Source organism: Oxyura jamaicensis, chromosome 3 (genome assembly GCF_011077185.1).
Source record: "Oxyura jamaicensis isolate SHBP4307 breed ruddy duck chromosome 3, BPBGC_Ojam_1.0, whole genome shotgun sequence".
NCBI lineage: Eukaryota > Metazoa > Chordata > Aves > Anseriformes > Anatidae > Oxyura > Oxyura jamaicensis.
In genome coordinates this window covers 108,909,214-108,927,975 of record NC_048895.1, presented here as the reverse complement: position 1 = coordinate 108,927,975, position 18,762 = coordinate 108,909,214, and the positions used below count along the sequence as shown (strand labels likewise).

At 39.3% G+C, this 18,762-nt stretch overlaps 1 protein-coding gene across 2 annotated transcripts in view; it reads left to right on the top strand.

Annotated features, from left to right (window-relative positions):
- LDAH (lipid droplet associated hydrolase) overlaps positions 1-18,762 on the top strand; it is a 116,419-nt gene that overhangs the window by 93,151 nt on the left and 4,506 nt on the right. For both annotated transcript variants that reach the window (XM_035320942.1, XM_035320943.1), the window contains one exon: positions 6,363-6,445. In XM_035320942.1, coding sequence (XP_035176833.1) covers positions 6,363-6,445 — 83 coding nt within the window. The remainder of the gene's footprint in view (positions 1-6,362; positions 6,446-18,762) is intronic.

Genomic DNA, 18,762 nt, shown 5'->3' with positions numbered 1-18,762 from the left:
TTGATTTCAGTCATTACTGTTTGTGAAAACTAATAATTTAGTTGAAGGATATTAAGTCCTTGCTGTGACACTTTGGGTTAAAGAGCTACCAATGATATAAAGCACTCTTTTCTTTTCTGAATCCTTGATTTGAGCCCAATCAGGGTTCCTCTATCACAAAACCACCATAAATAAATCAAACACATTTTGGCACAGTTTGTCGTCTCTGCTTAGCAAATTTATGAGACTACACTGACACTGATCCTTAATCACCTTTAATCCATGGAGAGGGAATGATCCTACTAGGGCAGGAGAAAGGTCATTGGCAGGATCATGGGGAGAAAATAAGTTGGCAGTTAATTTCATAAACCTGACCTGGGAGTAAATGAAAGGCTTCCATTTTCAGGTTAATCTATAAAGCAGTGTATATAAAAGGTCTGCATATAAAGAAGTTAGGATATTTTAAGAAGGTTATTATGTGTTAAACGTATGGTAAACATAGTGTTTGTCTGGGAAAACTTTGATTTCACTTGTAGGCTGTCAGGCCTTTTTGTTCATGACAGTTATATAATTAACAATATAATTTTTCATTATTAAATGTTAATTACTTGGTTATGAATTACAGGAGGTAGCAGCAGCTTAAAATGAAACTAACTGTACAAGAAAGGACTGGGGGTTCTACGACTGTCTCCAGGCATGTTGGCCAGTCTCTGTAGGTTTGCAACCACATTTTTTTTTTGACAAGTACTTTTACTTTCCTAGTTGCTATGTGAAAAACCCACGTAAATGAATATTTACAGAGGCCCAGACCCCACAAAGATTGGTGTAATGTGCTCCACTTTCCATGCTTTGGATTATCCCAGTCAGCCAGGCTTTGCCATAATGTATCAGTCCTGCATAAGTACAGGTTTAAAGGAATGGGATTAGACTAAGAAAATTCAGAAAAAAAAAAAAAAAAGCTAAAATTGGCCTTAGAATGTGAAACTGGATAAACAAATGGAATAAGTGAAAATACTCTGGCAGGAAAAACTAAAGAACTTCTATAGCTTCATCTTTCAGAAGTGCTAGGCTGATTCAAGACCAAGTGTTTAGGAGCTTGTTTCCTAAATAAAGAACTTAGAGGTGCAGGGCTTTTGCCATGCATGCAGAAGGTAAGAAAAGAGTGAACTTTGCTCCTTTCTTCCATAGTCTCCTCAGGAGAGGAGTGCAGGTCTTGTATCCTCAGTGGATGGAGATTGTCATATCTCTCCTGACCTTTCATCCCACATTCAGTCTTACCTTTCACATGTAATGATTTTTCAGAATACTAATTTCAATCTTACATTCTCTTTACTAAACCCCGGATAATTTCTCTCTTCACCAAGTAGTGAGATATAGTGGTAAATGCCAAACACAAAGTCTACATTTCCCACATTTTCAGCATGGACACCAAGGTGACAACTCTGGTACAACTTCCACGTGGTCCATTATGGAAATTTCCCATGCTAACATTTTGAGCCAGGGTCCTACAGGCTCCTGCATGTGCTTTATTTTGTGCAGTCACTAATTCTGCAAATTACAGTGAGACTCCATCATTCTGGATGTTCAGCACACGGGCTTGGGGTTGCTGTTGTGGTTCCATTTTATGTTATACTTGAAATCATGACAAAACCAACGAACATTTTTCTGGGTTGTAGGACTTTTGATAATGATTCTGAGAATCATAAGAGATTTTCAGTAAAGGCAAGCATTAGCACTTGCTGGAAGTTTTTCCAGAGCCTGTAACACCAGGTAACAAGCACTGACAAGATGATCTCATAAGGAAACCTTCCTCCCCATAGGAAGGATTTCAGAAGCCATTCATTTTGCGTGTCTCAGCTTCTGATTGTGCCCAGTTCACAGACGGATTTTCAGAGCTGCTAAAATGCTCAAACAGGCCCTGAGGGCCCTTTAAGATGGCTTTATAATTATGCACGAAAAGTGAGAGAATTCTTCTGAGTTACTTCCTTTGAAAAAGCAGCTAAGTATTCATGAAATGTCAGAATAGCTTTTTTTTTTTTTTTTTCCTTTTTTTTTAATAGGAAAGAGCTAAATATTCAAAAAATGCCAAGGTTAGCAGAGTATAGTGTTAGGAAATAGCAGAGAGATTTCTCCCTGAACTTGTGACTTAGCTTTTGAGAAAAATAGCTTTTCTGAAGTAGCCCAGTTTGACATTCCACAGCAGCAAGAGAGAAGAAAGTTACCGTTCCTGCTCTGGAATGGTATCTCTTTCAATATGGCTTTAGTCATTAAGCATTTGTCAATGTAATGTGGATTAAAGGGAAGCAATAAACTTGGGATATCTTGACGTTAATAAGGATTTTTACACTGTCTCCATTGTATTCTTATAACAACATTCAGGAATTATGACATACCTGAAACAACTACTAGACAGCTGTGTGGAAAAGAGGATTCAGGAGGATTTTTGAAACTGGAAAGATGTAGCTAGAAAGGTTTTTTAACAGTCTTACCTTCATTCTTTTACCTGTCAATAGTTTTGTTAGGGATCTCACTGGTGGAATACCATGTATGTTTACTGAGTTTACAGACACGTAAATGATGCACGTGATGCACGTTTGCTGGAGAGGGATGGGATCAGCATTCAAAATGACCTTCCGATAAAATAAAGAGAAATGGCTGGGGAGCAGGGAGAACTGAATGCTGTCCTTCCCTAAAGAGCCAGGCTGTTCTGGACATATGTTTGGATGGTGAATCACTGGTTAAGCATCAATTTTGCAGGAAAAGACCCTGGGAATGTCATAGTACAGAAGCTGATGGGGTTTAACCTGCTGTGCTGTCAAGAGGTAGATGTGACTGTGATATATATGAAGAGGTACATCGGCTGAAGGAACTACAGCTCTGCTGTTGAACAGAGATAGACTCTCCAGCATAAACTGAAGTACCACGTCAGTAAAACTAGAAGGGGATGTGAGCCACTGAATGTGTCCAGAGAAAGCCAAGCAAGAACGGTAGAGGCCCTAGAGAACAGTACCTGAAAGGAAAGATTGATAGAAGTATAAATTACCTGCCCTTCACAGCTACTTGCTCTAAGAATACTTGCATTAACTGTCTCTACTTTTAGAGGAACTTAGATGGGAATGCCTACATGGCAAATAAGTGTGCTTATCAGTTTCCTGTGGCAGTAAGGTTCATAGTTAATGGTGTATGACATTAAAGAAGTACTTCCTTTTATTGTTTTGCATTTTAATGGATTGTGCTGTAAGATGGTAAAACAGCATATCATGAGTATTGTGAATGTGTTGATAACAACACATATTTAATTGTACTTTTCTGGCTGCACCACCATTCTTAATTTTGCAGTATCCCACAGAGGCTGGGATTGTCAGTATACACACTGCTTCAGATGCGGTCATGTTGTGTGATTTATATAGTGGTACTGCAGAATTCTTTATTGTCATCTTCCTATTATTTATGAAACTTAATGTATGATTTGACTGTATTTCTGAGTAAAACACAATGAACAGCAGTCATCTTAGCAGTCTCTGAGTTTCTGATTCCCTTCCTTGCATTAATTTAGAAGCTTTTATGGTAAAAGAATATTTTGACTCTTTCCACATGTACATTACTTACCATATCTTGAATTTGTACTTCATATACTAGTGAGTTGATTTCTTCTCTCTCCTCTTTAGGTCCCTTCCACATTTCTCACTGCCTGGTCCTCACAAACTGACTAGCATTGTATACTCGGCAAATGCTGTTAGTACACTACTTGTCCCATCACCAGACCATTAAAATAAATTAAAACTAACCCATGACATAAATATGAAGCTGTACTAGAAACTCAGGACCAAGACTCATCCCACCTCAGTTTAGACACTTAATTCAAGTTGGGTTGGTTGAGGTCTAAAATCCTTGTCAGTGAAAAGTCATCTTGAAAGGTAATTTAACCCACCCCATAAATGATCAAATCAGCAGCTCTGTTCAATGATTATTCACAGATTTTAGTAATAATCACTATTTAAACATATTTGTGATGAATCTAGACCCTATTCCTCTCTATGATGAAAACCATCTAATCTAATCTAATCTAATCTAATCTAATCTAATTCTAATATTTCTTTATTTTATTCAAGACAATTTCTTAATCCATTACAACCTTTCATTTTACAGCTGTTTAGCTTCAACTAGAGTTTATGGTGTGGAATTGTAACAGAGAGCATTTAGAAGACCAATAGCTTTTGTCATCTGGTTGTGTTTACTGAAATATTCAAGAAATTATGGGTCAATAAAATGCTATTTTCCTTTGTAAAATCAGTAGTGATTAGACACTGTTTTCTGCTCCTGAAGCCTCTGGACAGGGTGATTCTTACATAGTAGGATTGCTACCAGCTCTGCAATTCCTCATGTAAGGTTCTTTAAAACTCTGATATGTACCTTCTTGCCCTGACTTTTCTATTCATATTCTGTATGTACTAGAATATAGAGTAGAATATATACTGATATATTCAGTATATAAACTGTAGAAACATCCTGAATGTTTTGAACAAGAAAGGTCGATGCAAAAAAAATGAAAATCATTTAGCTTCCAAAGACTGTAATTATCTTCTTTAACTACTCCTTTAGCCTGTGGTTATCTGTTAGACTCACCAATTCTTGTAGGCCTTTTGTTTCTGATATACCTAAAGAATATGTTATAGTTTATTTTTAATTCTTGTAATGTTTGTTCTTGGAAACCTACTTTTGCTCTGTGCAATTTCCTCTTACTTAACGCCTGCTGAAGTTTAAGTTCCTGTTTATTGGCTTCCCTAGGATCATGTTTCCAAAATTTGAAGGATTTCTGTTTGGTTGAAATAGATTCTTGAACCTTGCCATTCATCCGGTTTAGCTTAATCCTGCCTTCCTGGTTCCCTTTCTTACGCAGTACACAAGTCTTCAGAGACAGTTCCTTTTAGAGTAGTGTCATTATTGCTTTTGCTGTTTATTAAGTTTACTAAGGCTGTGAATTCCACTTCATTTCTTATATTTTATTTTTAAAAAAAGCACGAGCAACTCAGAAATATGAACAGAACCCACAAAGAACAAGAGGTAGGATGGAGAAACTCAGATGGGAGATGAGGAGCACAGTATTTATTGTTCACTTTGCCCATAGTCCCATGTATGCTGTATGACTGAAAGCATGCTATATGACTGGAAGTGCAGAGCTGCATACAGGATCCAAGTATAAACTGGTACGTGTCAGGATCTGCACTGGTGGCCACCAGTGTTTTTATCCCTGCCTACCATCTACTGTTTGAACAGTGTCTGGAGCTGAACTGAGAAAAGGAAGACAAATGTCAGTTCTTGAATTTGAAACAGTGCAGTAGATGGACAGACTTTCGCCAGCTGTCCCATAGGATAAGATGACAAAGTTGCTAGCTGCAAAACTCAGAGAGGTCCCTTTGCTTGGTAGAATAGGATGGGGCAAGCAAATTTTTGCAGGATTTGTTGGATTGTTTACATGCTGCAACATCTTGCCCTTTTGTCTTACACCAGCTGTATTCAACGTTTAATTGAAAAAGACAGATCTGCAGGCATAGAACAGCATTGCATCTTTTTGGCTGGCTCAGAACTAGATGCTACTTTCTAGGATTTTGTTTTTAATTTGAGAGCACTGGCTTTGTCTTCTAACATTTGATCTTTGGGGCCATCACTCATCTCTCCAGTGGTGTTCTGTTTCCTTAGAGCATTGCTGGAATTTAGCCAACTGCATGTTTTGGTCACCACCAAAGACCTATGTAATTGCTATTTCCTCCCCTATCACACATTTTGAGAATGTATTACTCCTGTCTCATAGCAATTTCAGGCCCAATACTGTCATTAACTATTTACACGCAAAACTTCATCGGTTCATATTTTAAAAGATTATCAGTCTTTCCATTTTCTCTTTTTTTCAGAAGAGAAATTAGTAGTTTAGAATACTTTCAGTCAATCTAGGACCTGGACATTGAAATGCCTTAAGGTAATGTAGCCATTTGTGGTCTTCTCTTGGTACTGCAAACTGTGTCCAGTCCTGTTTGGGTAATATTATGCAGGACTACAAGTTTTGATGATGCTGTATTTGTCATCACCTTTATTATTTGTCAGGTTGAATATTTGAATGACTTGCATATTGAAATGTCAATAATTTAATAATTTAATAATTAATAATGTCTCTTAAATGTAATGCTTTGAATTTAAAAGCTCACTCTTGCAAAAAACTTCATGGATGATTTATCATGCTTACCTTTTTTTTTTTACCTTTTCAGTGGCATTGTCAAGATGATGACTGCTCTACTCACCTTACATTTTTGCATGATTGGGAACAAATAGCTTTTTGTGAAAGATTTGCTATGTAATTACATTATTGCATGTTTCTTTCTCTACAGCCAACATCTTGTATATGGCAAGCCAAGAAATGATGAAGGTTGTGGAGAGAGACAGTACAACCATAAAGCAAAATTTAAAAAAGGTAATTACTTAATTCTGAGTTTTTAAGGAAGTCCATGTGCGTGGGGTAATTTTGCATTCTTTTATATTATTGAAAAACCAGAATTTCAAAAGGATTCATTCTGATTGTATGTTAGTGCCATTCCATTGATTTGGAGAAGCCATTAAAAGGGTCAGTGACCATTAAAGTGTCATTGATCCACACCTTTGTAGATACAGTATTCACCACTACCAGATACAGCATTCCAGTAGCTCCTGTCTCACAGCATTCCTGCGTCCTCCTTATGTCCTTGCTTTTATGGTAGTGGAGGTGAAACAGTGTATGTTCTGACTAAGCCTGAGATGATTCCCAGTGAGGCCAGTAGTTACGTGGATTGTGATGAGACAGGCAGATGGCCAGCCAAGATGTGAGTGCAGGCTGATTGACCAAATCCTCACACTTTGCTGCTGGACCAAGAAGAACATGTACCAGCAGTGTTGCATGATGTACAGGTCTGCTCAAGAGGTCTAGACCACTGTGTCCAAGAGCAGAATCTGATCCATGACATTTTCAACTTGACATCTGTTAACGCCAAGGGATTCTGCAAGCCTGGTTTTTCTATGGCATCAAAACTTATGAGACATTAGTCAGCAAAGTGTACACAGTTCAGCCATCTGATTGTCATGTAAGATAAAGATGTGGAAAGCACATTAACTGGAGACTGAAGCTACTGCTGAACTAATAAACTAAACAGTTCCGGGGACCTTTCTCCTGCACTGAACTTTCTCATGTATAGAGATTTATTGTTGAAACAGGTCCTGGTGCAGTTTGGGTCTACACTGATGAACAAACATTCTCCTAATCAATTCCCAGGCATGGTTCTGGGGTTGGCAGAGGCCAGGAACTGTTCCTAATTGAAAGTTTTGATGTGGTCACCCTGTTTGGACGCTGAGAGAATGTAATAGTCAGACCATTCCGGGTGGCTGATGAGCCAGAAAACTGCCACATTTAATAAACTGCTATTGGTGTAGCCACTGTGTGAATAGATAATCAGCATAATGTATTATTCTACTGTGTTCCCTTCCTTTTTTTTTTTTTTTTTTTTTTTTTTTGTCCTTTTATTGGAAGAATCATTCCAAAACTTTGCACTGGCAGAGATTTTCCTTGGAGAATGGGATTTTCTAGGACAGAGGTCCTATATCTCTGTAAGATTACTTTGTGCTTTGTAAATAGATATGGTACAAAGTTCACTTAATAAATCAGTCTTTCTTTTTTTGGCTGAAAATTGATTTATTTTTGACATATCCCACTGCCTTTTCTGCACTTCAAAAGGTATGTTCAGATGGTTCAGTTTTTTTTTTTTAAATGAGCTAAAATAGCACACATGAATAAGGAACACCACACTGCACTAGGCATGCATATTTCTTCACATTTTTATTGCAGAGCATTCAGCGTTCTTCTGCACTTTGGGAGGAATCTCAGTGAAGAAACTGAAAGGCTGATCGTGCAGACTGCAAATACCCTCATTGTCTTAAATAAAACTTTCCGTGGGTTGGTCCAGAGTCTAATGAACTCAAGGGAAACCGTTATTTTATTGACTAAGTTGCCTCTTCAAGTGTCAGGGAGTGACAGGCTCTGCCTGCTCTGTGAGGGAAAGGCTCCATGAGCTGAGGGTGACCCCATCACCGGCAGCACCCTCCCTAAGCAGGGTGCTCTCCCACAGCACCCAAGTGGGGCAGGCAGAGCAAAGTGCTGGTGACAGGGTTCACTGACTCTGCCAGACAATGCAAAGCAAGGAGGAAGAGAATCCAGTCAGGAGCTAAAGGTAGCAGGGCCAGAGACAGGACTGGGGACAAGGCTACAACATAGGTCCAGAGTTTATCCAGGAAGGATCATAGAATCATTAAGGTTGGAAAAGACCTTCAAGATCATCTGGTCTAACCATCCCCCTACTACCAATGTCATCCACTAAACCATGGCTGAAAACATGACAGGAAGCAAGCCACAGGATGGGGTCCACCCAGGCAAAAAACTGTGTACAGCGTAGGCCTGATGTTGGTGCTGGAGGCAGGGCCAGAGGCTAGCTCTCGTCAGAACTAGTAGCTCAGAAAAAGGCTGGAGGCCCAGGAATGGAGATGGAGATGGTTAGAGATGGAGACCCTGGACCCACGGGCAGGGAGTGTGGGTGAGGGTCCCAGGTGAGGTTGGTAAGGGCCTGCTTGTGCCCTCAGGGCCCTGAAACTGAGGGCAGGACTCACCTTGGCATTAGTCAGGGTACAAAAGTAAAGAATTTCCAGGGTCAGGACTTGGAGTGCTTTTGGAAATTTTAATCACAAACACATGCTTAAGCGTAAAAGCTTGGTTGGATGAGGATGATAGAGCTGACAATTAGCTGTAGCTCCAGTGACTTCAGAAGGACCACTCAGATGCATATTATGAATATGCTTATTTCTTGTGCTGAACGAAGGCCGATAGCCAACAGTAAGAGTTTACAGGTGTCTTAGTCTGCTTCATCTGTGCTGTTGTTGACTCTGTCAGTCTAAGCACAACCTTGGCACACAGGGGCTTTTTTAGACTTGTGTTAACTTTCTTTTATTGATTCGTCTATGTCCTCATACTTTTAAAGTGGCAAACATACTCAAGAAAACCAGAAGCTGAAGTGAGCTTATAAGCAGCTTGCAAACCGAAGAAAAAGCAAGTCTAAAAGTGAAGCTAAATGCTTCTCTTTTTTCATTCTCCTAGTAATTTCTGGGAATGTAAGAATTAAGGAAAATTTTTATAGCTGGCATTATGTTAAATTTGAAGTGTATTGACAATAAAAAAATGGGCTTAACTTATAAAGGTTGGAAGTTTATAAAAACAGGAACTATAGTCCAAGTTGCTATAGAACTGGCAAACTGTCACTTCAAAAATTTTATACTGTTTAGTGGTCGCTGTGATCATATGCTAAAAGCCAATCTTAACACCTGACTTTGCCAGCTGCTGTGGAATTGAAAAGTTATTTCTGGATCATATTTGCATTCTGTGATCTGAAGAAGAAAGAAGAAGAGACAGTAAATTATTCCAGTCTTTCCATATCCAGGTTTAACTATAATTAGTACTAGTAAGGGACCAGGAGAAATTTTATCTTAGGCCCCAGATTCTAACAATGCTTATTGCTCAGATTTATGTAAAAAGAACAGGAGCTGGAATATTTGGGGGATAGTTATTTGAGGTATTTTACTTATAATCTTCTAAGGACGGAAGTTATGCACATGAAATAGCATAGAATTGTATGAAGAGAATTGAGACCTATCTTCTGACAAAATAGTATGTGACAGAGCGTTTAAAATATGGGCTGTAAAGTTATATCTGGATCAAGCAGTACATGAATGTAGGCTTCTTATTGCAGTAACACAAAGAGTTGTGATAAATCACAAAATCCAAACAAATAAGGTAGGGGATACTGATGTAAGATTTGCTCAGCTATGATGGTTAATTATCATTAGCTGATTGTGTCTAAGCCAGCTGAGCTACATACTTCCACTGTAATAACACCAACTCCCTTTCCTAACAGAAACTGGAGGCAGAGATACTACTGTACTAGAGGAAGTTTATTGTAATTCTTGCACAAAAGGAAGTGGGTGTAATTCAGTATTCATAAAAAATAGATCAGCACTAAGCATCACAGAAGTTTTATGTATAGAATAAAAATTTAAAAGAGAAATGGAAAATGACTATATTGGGCATTCAACCAGCATGCTTTTCATGGACAATGGTATCTCCACATAAGCGCTCCCTACAATACTTAAGTCTGCATCATGCCACATTCATTGTTTTATTTTAAGACTTAGCTTTATAGACTCTTTTTTTGGATTTTGTAATCCTGTTGTAATCAAGAAGAGATTAAAGGGTAAAACTAGGGGGCTTGCAGAGGAATTTTTGTAAAATAAAATCATCCCTTTGTTTTTTATACTTATTATGATTTATTTTATTCATTACGCTCTGTGTAATACACAGTAGCTCAACTTTTAAGTGTAGGATCTGCTCCAAAGCCTATCAAAATCAATGGAAAAGCTCTGACAGACTTCACCAAGTCATGAATCAGTTTGGCAGTGATCTTTCTGTAGCAGTTTTTTCTTAAGACAATAAACCATCTCTTCCAGTAACAAAAAATCATGATTCTTTTGGGTAGCGTATTAAACCTAAAAGAGGTTTATCTGCTTCTTCGGTTTATTTTCACCAGTGATTTGGTACAGCAGATACATTGATTGTGTAAGGAAAAAGACAGGAAACATCTGAAGTAACATTACAAAGATGAAAAAAATCTGCCTGAGAAGAATGTTTTTTAATCAAGCTGGAAAATAGATATTGGAAGTTTAAGAACACATGAATCTATTTTCACTCACACTGAGGAAGTTTGTGTTGTGGGTGGCTTATAACAGGCTTATACCTTCTAGATGTTTAAGTGGTGAAGAAATTCTCTTTTGAAAAAATTAAAGGAATGAAGTATGTGTTTACCATTTTCCGCTTATTTCAATGGTGAATTTAGAATTTAAAGTAGTACAGGTTTATATCTCACCAGTAATACCATAGAAAAGGTGTTATCCAAAATCATCAGCTGAACTGATACTGAGACATGGATATTTAGATTAAATTTAGTAAAAAATGAAATATTTCCTTTCCACAGAAATGTGAAGTGCTACATTTTTCTTTTGAAAAACTACCTTTATACATATATATATATATATATATATTTTTTTAAAAAAAAAAAGCAACCAAGAACTCTTTTGACCCCTGAAGCAGCTGTTTTGATGTTGCCCAGTGTTTTTGTTTGGGTCTCTGTAGACATCTACTGGGGGTTAGTAATTATTCCCCGTGCGAGAAGCATGATCTGAAGATAAGTGGTTAAAAGAATACTACAAATATTTTGCCTGCCCACAGCTTGAGTGAGTTGCTTGCCTACATTTGTGAAAAACCTTCCAAACACTCTTTTTCAATAGGTGCAAAGTGCTCTTCTGAGCCAAGAACACCTCTTTTTTGGCTGGTCTCACATCCTTTTTGGCCTGCACTCCCTGGAGGTGCAGAGTTGAAGTTAGGGAAGTTACACAAGTGCTTGGGGATTTTGGTGCCTGTGTCATTTAACTACAAAAACAACCTTCTCTTTGAAGCACCCAGAATGCCTAATCAGGGACCAGCACTTTCCCTCCTCAGTGGAAAAGGATCCCAGTGACCATTCAAAAAAGTTCAGTGGACTACGGTCTACTTTTCTGTGACATTTCAAGTTTCCTATAGCTGAGCTCCTGTTAGCATCTTTCATGCTGTGTGGCATTCCAATAAGGAGGCGGTGACGTGGACTTCCAGAACTGAGGGTGGTATAAGGTGTGTGCTTCATAAAACAGGCAAAGACAGCAGTATTTCCCTAGTCTTTTGAAGAATACTTAAGAAGTTACCCTTTAACCATTACTAACCCTTAAATGTGAGGGATACCTTCCCTCGCTCTGCTGCAGAACTCATTGCATAGAAGTGGAAAAAAAAATGTCATTTACAGCCCATCATCCTGTTGTTTCAACAGAGATCTAGCTGCATCACCTGAAGTAAGTTCCCCTGAATGTAGGCAGCATCGGGCTGCTTTTCAGAGGGAAATAATATTTGCAGTAAATACAGTTGGAGGAATCTGGCCCAGTAATATTATCGCTTAAAGAGTGGTTTCAGGTCTGTTTTTATTTTCATAGTTATACAGACTTATGAAATATTAATGTTGCTGACACATCTAAATATATACCCTTGAAAGGTTTCTAAGTCTTTAACAGTAACATAATATAAATAAGTTAATCTCCCTGGTTTGTTGGTAAAGCCTATGCATCCTTTTTAAAAGCACATTTTACTTTGCACAGAGTTTGAGAGAGTAGAAGTGGCTTGCCTGATCTCATAGATCGACGAGCCAGGAACATTGCTAGCAGAAGTTACGTAGGTGGCCAAACTGCAGCAAAGGTAGAGATAAGCCCTTTCCCCTTCCTCGGTTTATTGAATTTCCAGTTATCACTGACAAAGGCTTGAAAGCAGGGAGCCTCTGCTCTGTCCGTTTGGTAGAACACTGTATGTGACACCGGGGAGAGGAGTAACACATCGTGGATCACGTGCAGAGTAGCCACTCCACCTGCCTGTGTGGCTTTGCATCTTAATTTCACTGAAAGCAAAATATTTTTCCACTCCTTTTCCAGAGAGGGAAGCTGGTTTTGTTTATTATTTATGTTGGTTTAGCAAAACTGGTCACATTCTTTACATTAAATAAAGTCACCACAAATAGTTCAACTACCCATTACACCTTTGCTACAACCCCTACAGGTTAGTATGTAAAAATAGCATTTTGTACCCAAAATTGCCAACCGCCTCTTCCTGGAATGCTCCATCACATAATTAAAGAATCATAAAGGTTGGAAAAGACCTCCAAGATCATCTGATGTCACCCACTAAACCATGTCCCTAAGCACCACGTCCAACCTTTCCTTGAACACCCCTAGGGACGGTGACTCCACCACCTCCCTGGGCAACCCGTCCCAATGCCTGACTGCTCTTTCTGAGAGGAAATGTCTCCTCATTTCCAACCCAAACCTCCCCTGGCACAACTTGAGGCCATTCCCTCTAGTCGGCACTTAGAAAGTAGAAAGTTGAGGAATCCCAGTTCTGGTAAAACAAGCTGAGAAGCAAGTTCTACAGACCTGGCCATCAAACTGGCTGATCTTAACCACGGCAGGATCACAAGGGGAAAGAGGTGGTGTCTCAGAGAACCAGATCTTTTAGGGCTTTCTAGGGCAATGCCAACACTTTGAATTCTTCCCAGAAACTGATTAGTACAGCCAAATCACAAACCAAGCAAATAAAAAAAAAAAAAAAATCATGTCCCAAATCAGTATGTTCCCATGTCTTTTATACTATTCTTGTGGCAGGATAAGGTGAAGGCACTTTCACGAATCCAGGGAAGCTAAGCCATTTTTTATAAACCATGATTGAAGGTAAAATTAGTTCTGGGCTAATGCCTTTTAAACTAGTTTTCATCCAAGAGCAAATGAAACTATTCACTGGTTATCGTGGAGAGATGTCACCCAGAGAGAAGTTGCTGTCTCATTCAGTGAATGTATGTGGGAGTAACGCTGATAAAAGTTAATGTATCTGACACAAGGATTTCAGCAAGGACACCAGTCCAATCCTGCTTGCCAGTGCACATGTGCCGTCAGTTTATATCCACAGAGACCAGTCCTTTGCTCTTTGCCATCAGCTGGAGTGGTGCCTGCCCAAGTAATAAGATCCTAAATTGTTATAATGTGTACCAAATTCCAATGAGATAGAGGAAACTCAATTAATATTTTTTAACTTTTTGGATTTGTTTTTCAGTGTTGACCTATGATGGCCACAGAAGAGGCATAAAAGAAATCTCTCTGTAATTTATACTTCTGTGAACTGTCATACTTACTAAAACAAGTGCCAATGGAGTCAACTGCAGGAAATCTTTATTATTTTCTTAGAAACTCTTTAAAATGTAAACATCCTGTTGATACAAATCTCAGATTCTTCTGATGTTTACTTAGCAGCTGCCGTCATTGTGCAGTGTCTGCATACACATACCATATTACATGGTACACAAGCTGACAGAGCCACATTCTGAGTTGTGTTTTATTTTACAGAAGCTAGGACTGAGAACAGTTCTTAGCAATTTAATTGTAAAACAGCTGAGGAGAACATTGCTATTTTAAAGCTATTGAAACTTGGAAATGGCCTGACTATTTAAAATGCCCTGTTGTAATGGCAATGATAACCCTCACCCCCTTTACTCTGCCCCCATAATCAGATACTGAAAGAGTAAATGTAGGTACTAGATACTCATAACAAACAGGGTGTTACATCAAGGATCATATAAAGACTGTCGTGTCCAGTGGTAACTGCTGTTGGCCTTTTGAATCTGGAATACCTCGAGTCTCAACAGTCAGTATTGCAAAAGAATAAAAAACAATCTACTCACCACAATGGTAGAAAAATTTAAAAGTGCAAATACTGAAATCTTCAAGGGCAGAAGAAAAATAGAAAGAAACTTCTATTTATTGTTTTGTAAATCTGAGTATTTTTAAGCTAGTCTCATTATTTTGGGGGCCTGACTCACCATTTTTGAATGCTTAGGTTGGCAGCAATTTTTCATTGCTGGTACAGTGGTTGTGCTGACTCAGGACGTCTTTACAGCCATGCACAGTCCACAGGAAAATATGTACTTTACAGATCCGTGCAAATCATATACCGCACGCCAGTGTTTCCTACCGTTAATGAAGATTCCATGTGCCTCTGGTTACACATGGTTCGTTAATTATGTCTGCCCGTGTGCTGCAGTGTGTAAAAAATGAAGATGAGATTCTGGATGCTTTTGTTTAAATATGTTTAAAATAAATATCCCTTAGTATCTTAGGAAAATAAGTAACATCCTAACATCCTAACATCTGTTTTGTGGCTGTATATGGTGTAGGCAAAGAACAGGGGCATTTTGTCATTCAGAGCGAGACCCCAAGTGCCACAGATTATATTTAAGCACTGTTGACTTTCTCTTTTCTGCATTCTGTATCGATGAAAATTTCCACCTTATTTACAATCCTGCTTTTAGATTTTATAGAATAATCCATTAGTTGGAAACCATTTGGAAAACAATTCTGAATTGTGTTGGTAGTTTCTAACTAAGAAATACATATGCTTAAGTTTTAGATTTGCAGGCATACTCAAATAGACACACAAAATGCACACACCAACATCTGCACACAACATCTGCAGGAGGATCTGGATAGGCTGGACCGATGGGCTGAGGTCAACTGCATGAAGTTCAACAAGGCCAAGTGCCGGGTCCTGCACCTGGGACGCAATAACCCCAAGCAGAGCTACAGGCTTTGAGATGAGTGGTTGGAGAGCTGCCAGGCAGAGAAGGACCTGGGAGTGATGGTTGATAGTCGGCTGAATATGAGCCAGCAATGTGCTCAGGTGGCCAAGAAGGCCAACAGCATCCTGGCCTGTATAAGAAACAGTGTGGCCAGCAGGGCCAGGGAGGTGATTGTCCCCCTGTACTCGGCTCTGGTGAGGCCGTACCTCGAGTACTGTGTTCAGTTTTGGGCCCCTCACTACAAGAAGGACATGGAGGTGCTTGAGCGAGTCCAGAGAAGGGCTATGAAGCTGGTGAGGGGCCTGGAGAACAAGTCTTACGAGGAGCGGCTGAGGGAGCTGGGCTTGTTCTGCCTGGAGAAGAGGAGGCTCAGGGGTGACCTTATCGCTCTCTACAGGTACCTCAAGGGAGGCTGTAGCGAGGTGGGGGTTGGTCTGTTCTCCCACGTGCCTGGTGACAGGACGAGGGGGAATGGGCTTAAGTTGCGCCAGGGGAGTTTTAGGTTGGATGTTAGGAAGAACTTCTTTACCGAAAGGGTTGTTAGACATTGGAACGGGCTGCCCAGGGAAGTGGTGGAGTCACCATCCCTGGAGGTCTTTAAAAGACGTTTAGATGTAGAGCTTAGGGATATGGTTTAGTGGGGACTGTTAGTGTTAGGTCAGAGGTTGGACTTGATGATCTTGAGGTCTCTTCCAACCTAGAAATTCTGTGATTCTGTGATTCTGTGAAAATAAGCTGACAAAATAACGCCAGCATGAAATAAAGCTCCCCAGCACTACCTGTTGTAAGAGTGTTCTTAGCTGATTATAACATGCCCTAACTTTCATTCAATTTATGACACGAGTGGCTATCCTGCCTTGACTGTTCATTTTTTTGCTTCAGTCCAAAAGGTTCTACAAGGTCTATGAAGCTCAGGGAAAAAATACATTGTTTGCTTATGATAAAAATTCTTGACTTGGAGAAGGAACCTATTCATTCCACTCAGAGGATATGGCCTGAGCCAGCATGTAGGGAACTAGTGAGTGAGAGGTAAATAGAAATGAGGAGGAGGAGGCAGGATGAAATCAAAGGCTCCATTTGTTCCATCAAAGGTAGGCTTTTAATGCTGGAATAGATGGTGGATTTAAGCTACCAATGTAAGACTGACATAAGATATACAGGAGCTTTCTGTAGCTACAGTGGAGGCCAAATGGACTACTCTAACGTATCTGTCTTAAGTTGCATGAAATATTTATGTATATGCATCTGAATCATGTTTTAGGAGTTTACTGGTAGGAATCTAGAGGTGCAGTATGCAGCCGGGGTGCAGATGACCCCGTTAGAGTCAATAGAGATCTACAGAAGAAGTCAAGGTGGAATTTGTCTGCCTTAAACACAGACATCTGCTTTAATTTGGGGCACTGTAGAATATCTCCATGTGGCTTCCAGCTGCTTTTCCAGAAAGTTGTGTGTCTCCTGTAAAATCTATGTCATGCCTGCCATACTTATGCACAACTTAGATATCTAGAGCATCTCAAATGGCAGCAGGTACCTACACTTCAGCAACTGAGTTCTGCCCTTCCTGAAGTGCTGTTTCACCCACTTCACAGTAGACACCTCCTGTTCCAGCTGAATAGCTTTCTAGGCACCAATATTGAGTAAATCTTAGAAGACTGCGGTGGGATATTGATGCCTAGTGCACATGTTAACACCACAAAACAGTTGTATGCATTTAAATGTTTCCATGTTGAATTGAACCCAGCCCTGACACTAAGGAACAAGTGGTGAGAGAAGTTTGAGGGGTAGGGCTGGGAACAGAGGTTCTAGACTGAAAAAAATGCAGAGAATTGCATGGGGAGAAATTGAGTCTCTGAATGGAATGAAGAGACCAGAAGACTATAATTTGGTTTTGCAGGGCAAGAAATTGGGACTAGAATAAAAAGCAGAAGTAGTAGAAATTGGAAATGACTAAGTAAGGAGGATAGAGCTAAAACAATGAGCTGAAGATGGTAGAGCAGTCCTGACACCAGAAGGGTTGGATGGGACAAGATAGAAGTCGTACTTGGAAAGACTGGACAAAAGACTGGGCAAGGCATGTAGTCGGTAAACATACTGGTCTTTTCTGCTTGGAGTGGAACCTAAGTTTCTGAAGTCTATCTGTTCATGTTCATAGCAGGTGCCTTTGGCTATGTTTGCCTTAAAATCAGGAGCAGCACGACAGGGGAGAATTTGCAAAGCAAAATAGTAGGTGGTGAGGACCTGATGTTCTCCATGTAGGTGGGTCAGAGGGTTACTAATTCAGCCAACAGTTGCCTGTTTCCATAGAATGAATGCCCATTAGTGACTGGAGCTCAGTGAGTGTGATCCTGAAAAGCAAACTTTGACTTAGTTTTGGTTGAAAGGATAATGCTATGCACAGAGAAAAAACAGTTTCTAGATGTTTCAGACTGCACATTCAAAGTGATGTAATTTGACATGAATCTCTGTGCTCCCCATCTGCAAAATGGAGATAAAAATGGCCACTAAGGTGTTGCAGAAATATATTAATAAATGTGAGCATGCATATACTCTAGTGGTGTGTGCCAGAGGAATGCACATAAGAAAATAAATTCTGTCTGTAAACCATGAAATATGTAGTAAATAAATCCTGAGACCACACACAGAATGTAAAAAGAAAAATACTATCAAATAGCAGCTCATCAACTGAATGTCATCCTGTCAGTGGATTGAATGAGTCAAGGATCCTTTGGATCATGCAATGAAGGATTAAACTGTAATGCAAATATACCAGAGGCAGGCTAAGAATGCACATAAATCTTTTGTTTAGTCGTTTCCAAATCTGTGAGTTCTCAAGTTTACAACCCTACCTGGAGAATAGCCCATTTCACAGTTCATGCAGACTAAGCCAAGTACTTTATCCACCTTTGTAAGTGTAAATGACTTTTCATCTTTTTTTTCCTAAATAATCATGTGATGAGACTCTAGGACTTTAGGACTACTCCATCAAAATACCTTATGATTTCAAGGAGTACTCCATTAAACTGGAATTGCTGCATTTCTTTTCTTACCAGTTTCATAATCATTATTTTTATATCTGTTGGTAATGGAGCCCAGGATCGAACATAATTTGGGCAGATGTTTGGTTTTCAGAAGATTTGAATGCACTTGGCCATTTTCAATTGGCTTTTTGGAGAAGTTTTGCTGATGTGACTTACTATGATTTATGAATAAGGCAAGATCAGAGGAAAATTTCTGCTAAAGCAAAAAACATACCTTGTTTCCAGCAATTACTTAGTGACAAAATTAATAATGTTTGTTAACATGGTTTATGTTCTATGCACATATGCTTGGATGTATAACTTGGGTTAGCGTCTATGTAACTGAGATATTGTATTTTGGATACAGTCAACAGTCAGTAATGTCCAAGATTTGTCCAACAGTCAGTAACGTTCAATAATTTTGGGATTAAAGGAAAACATCTTGTCCC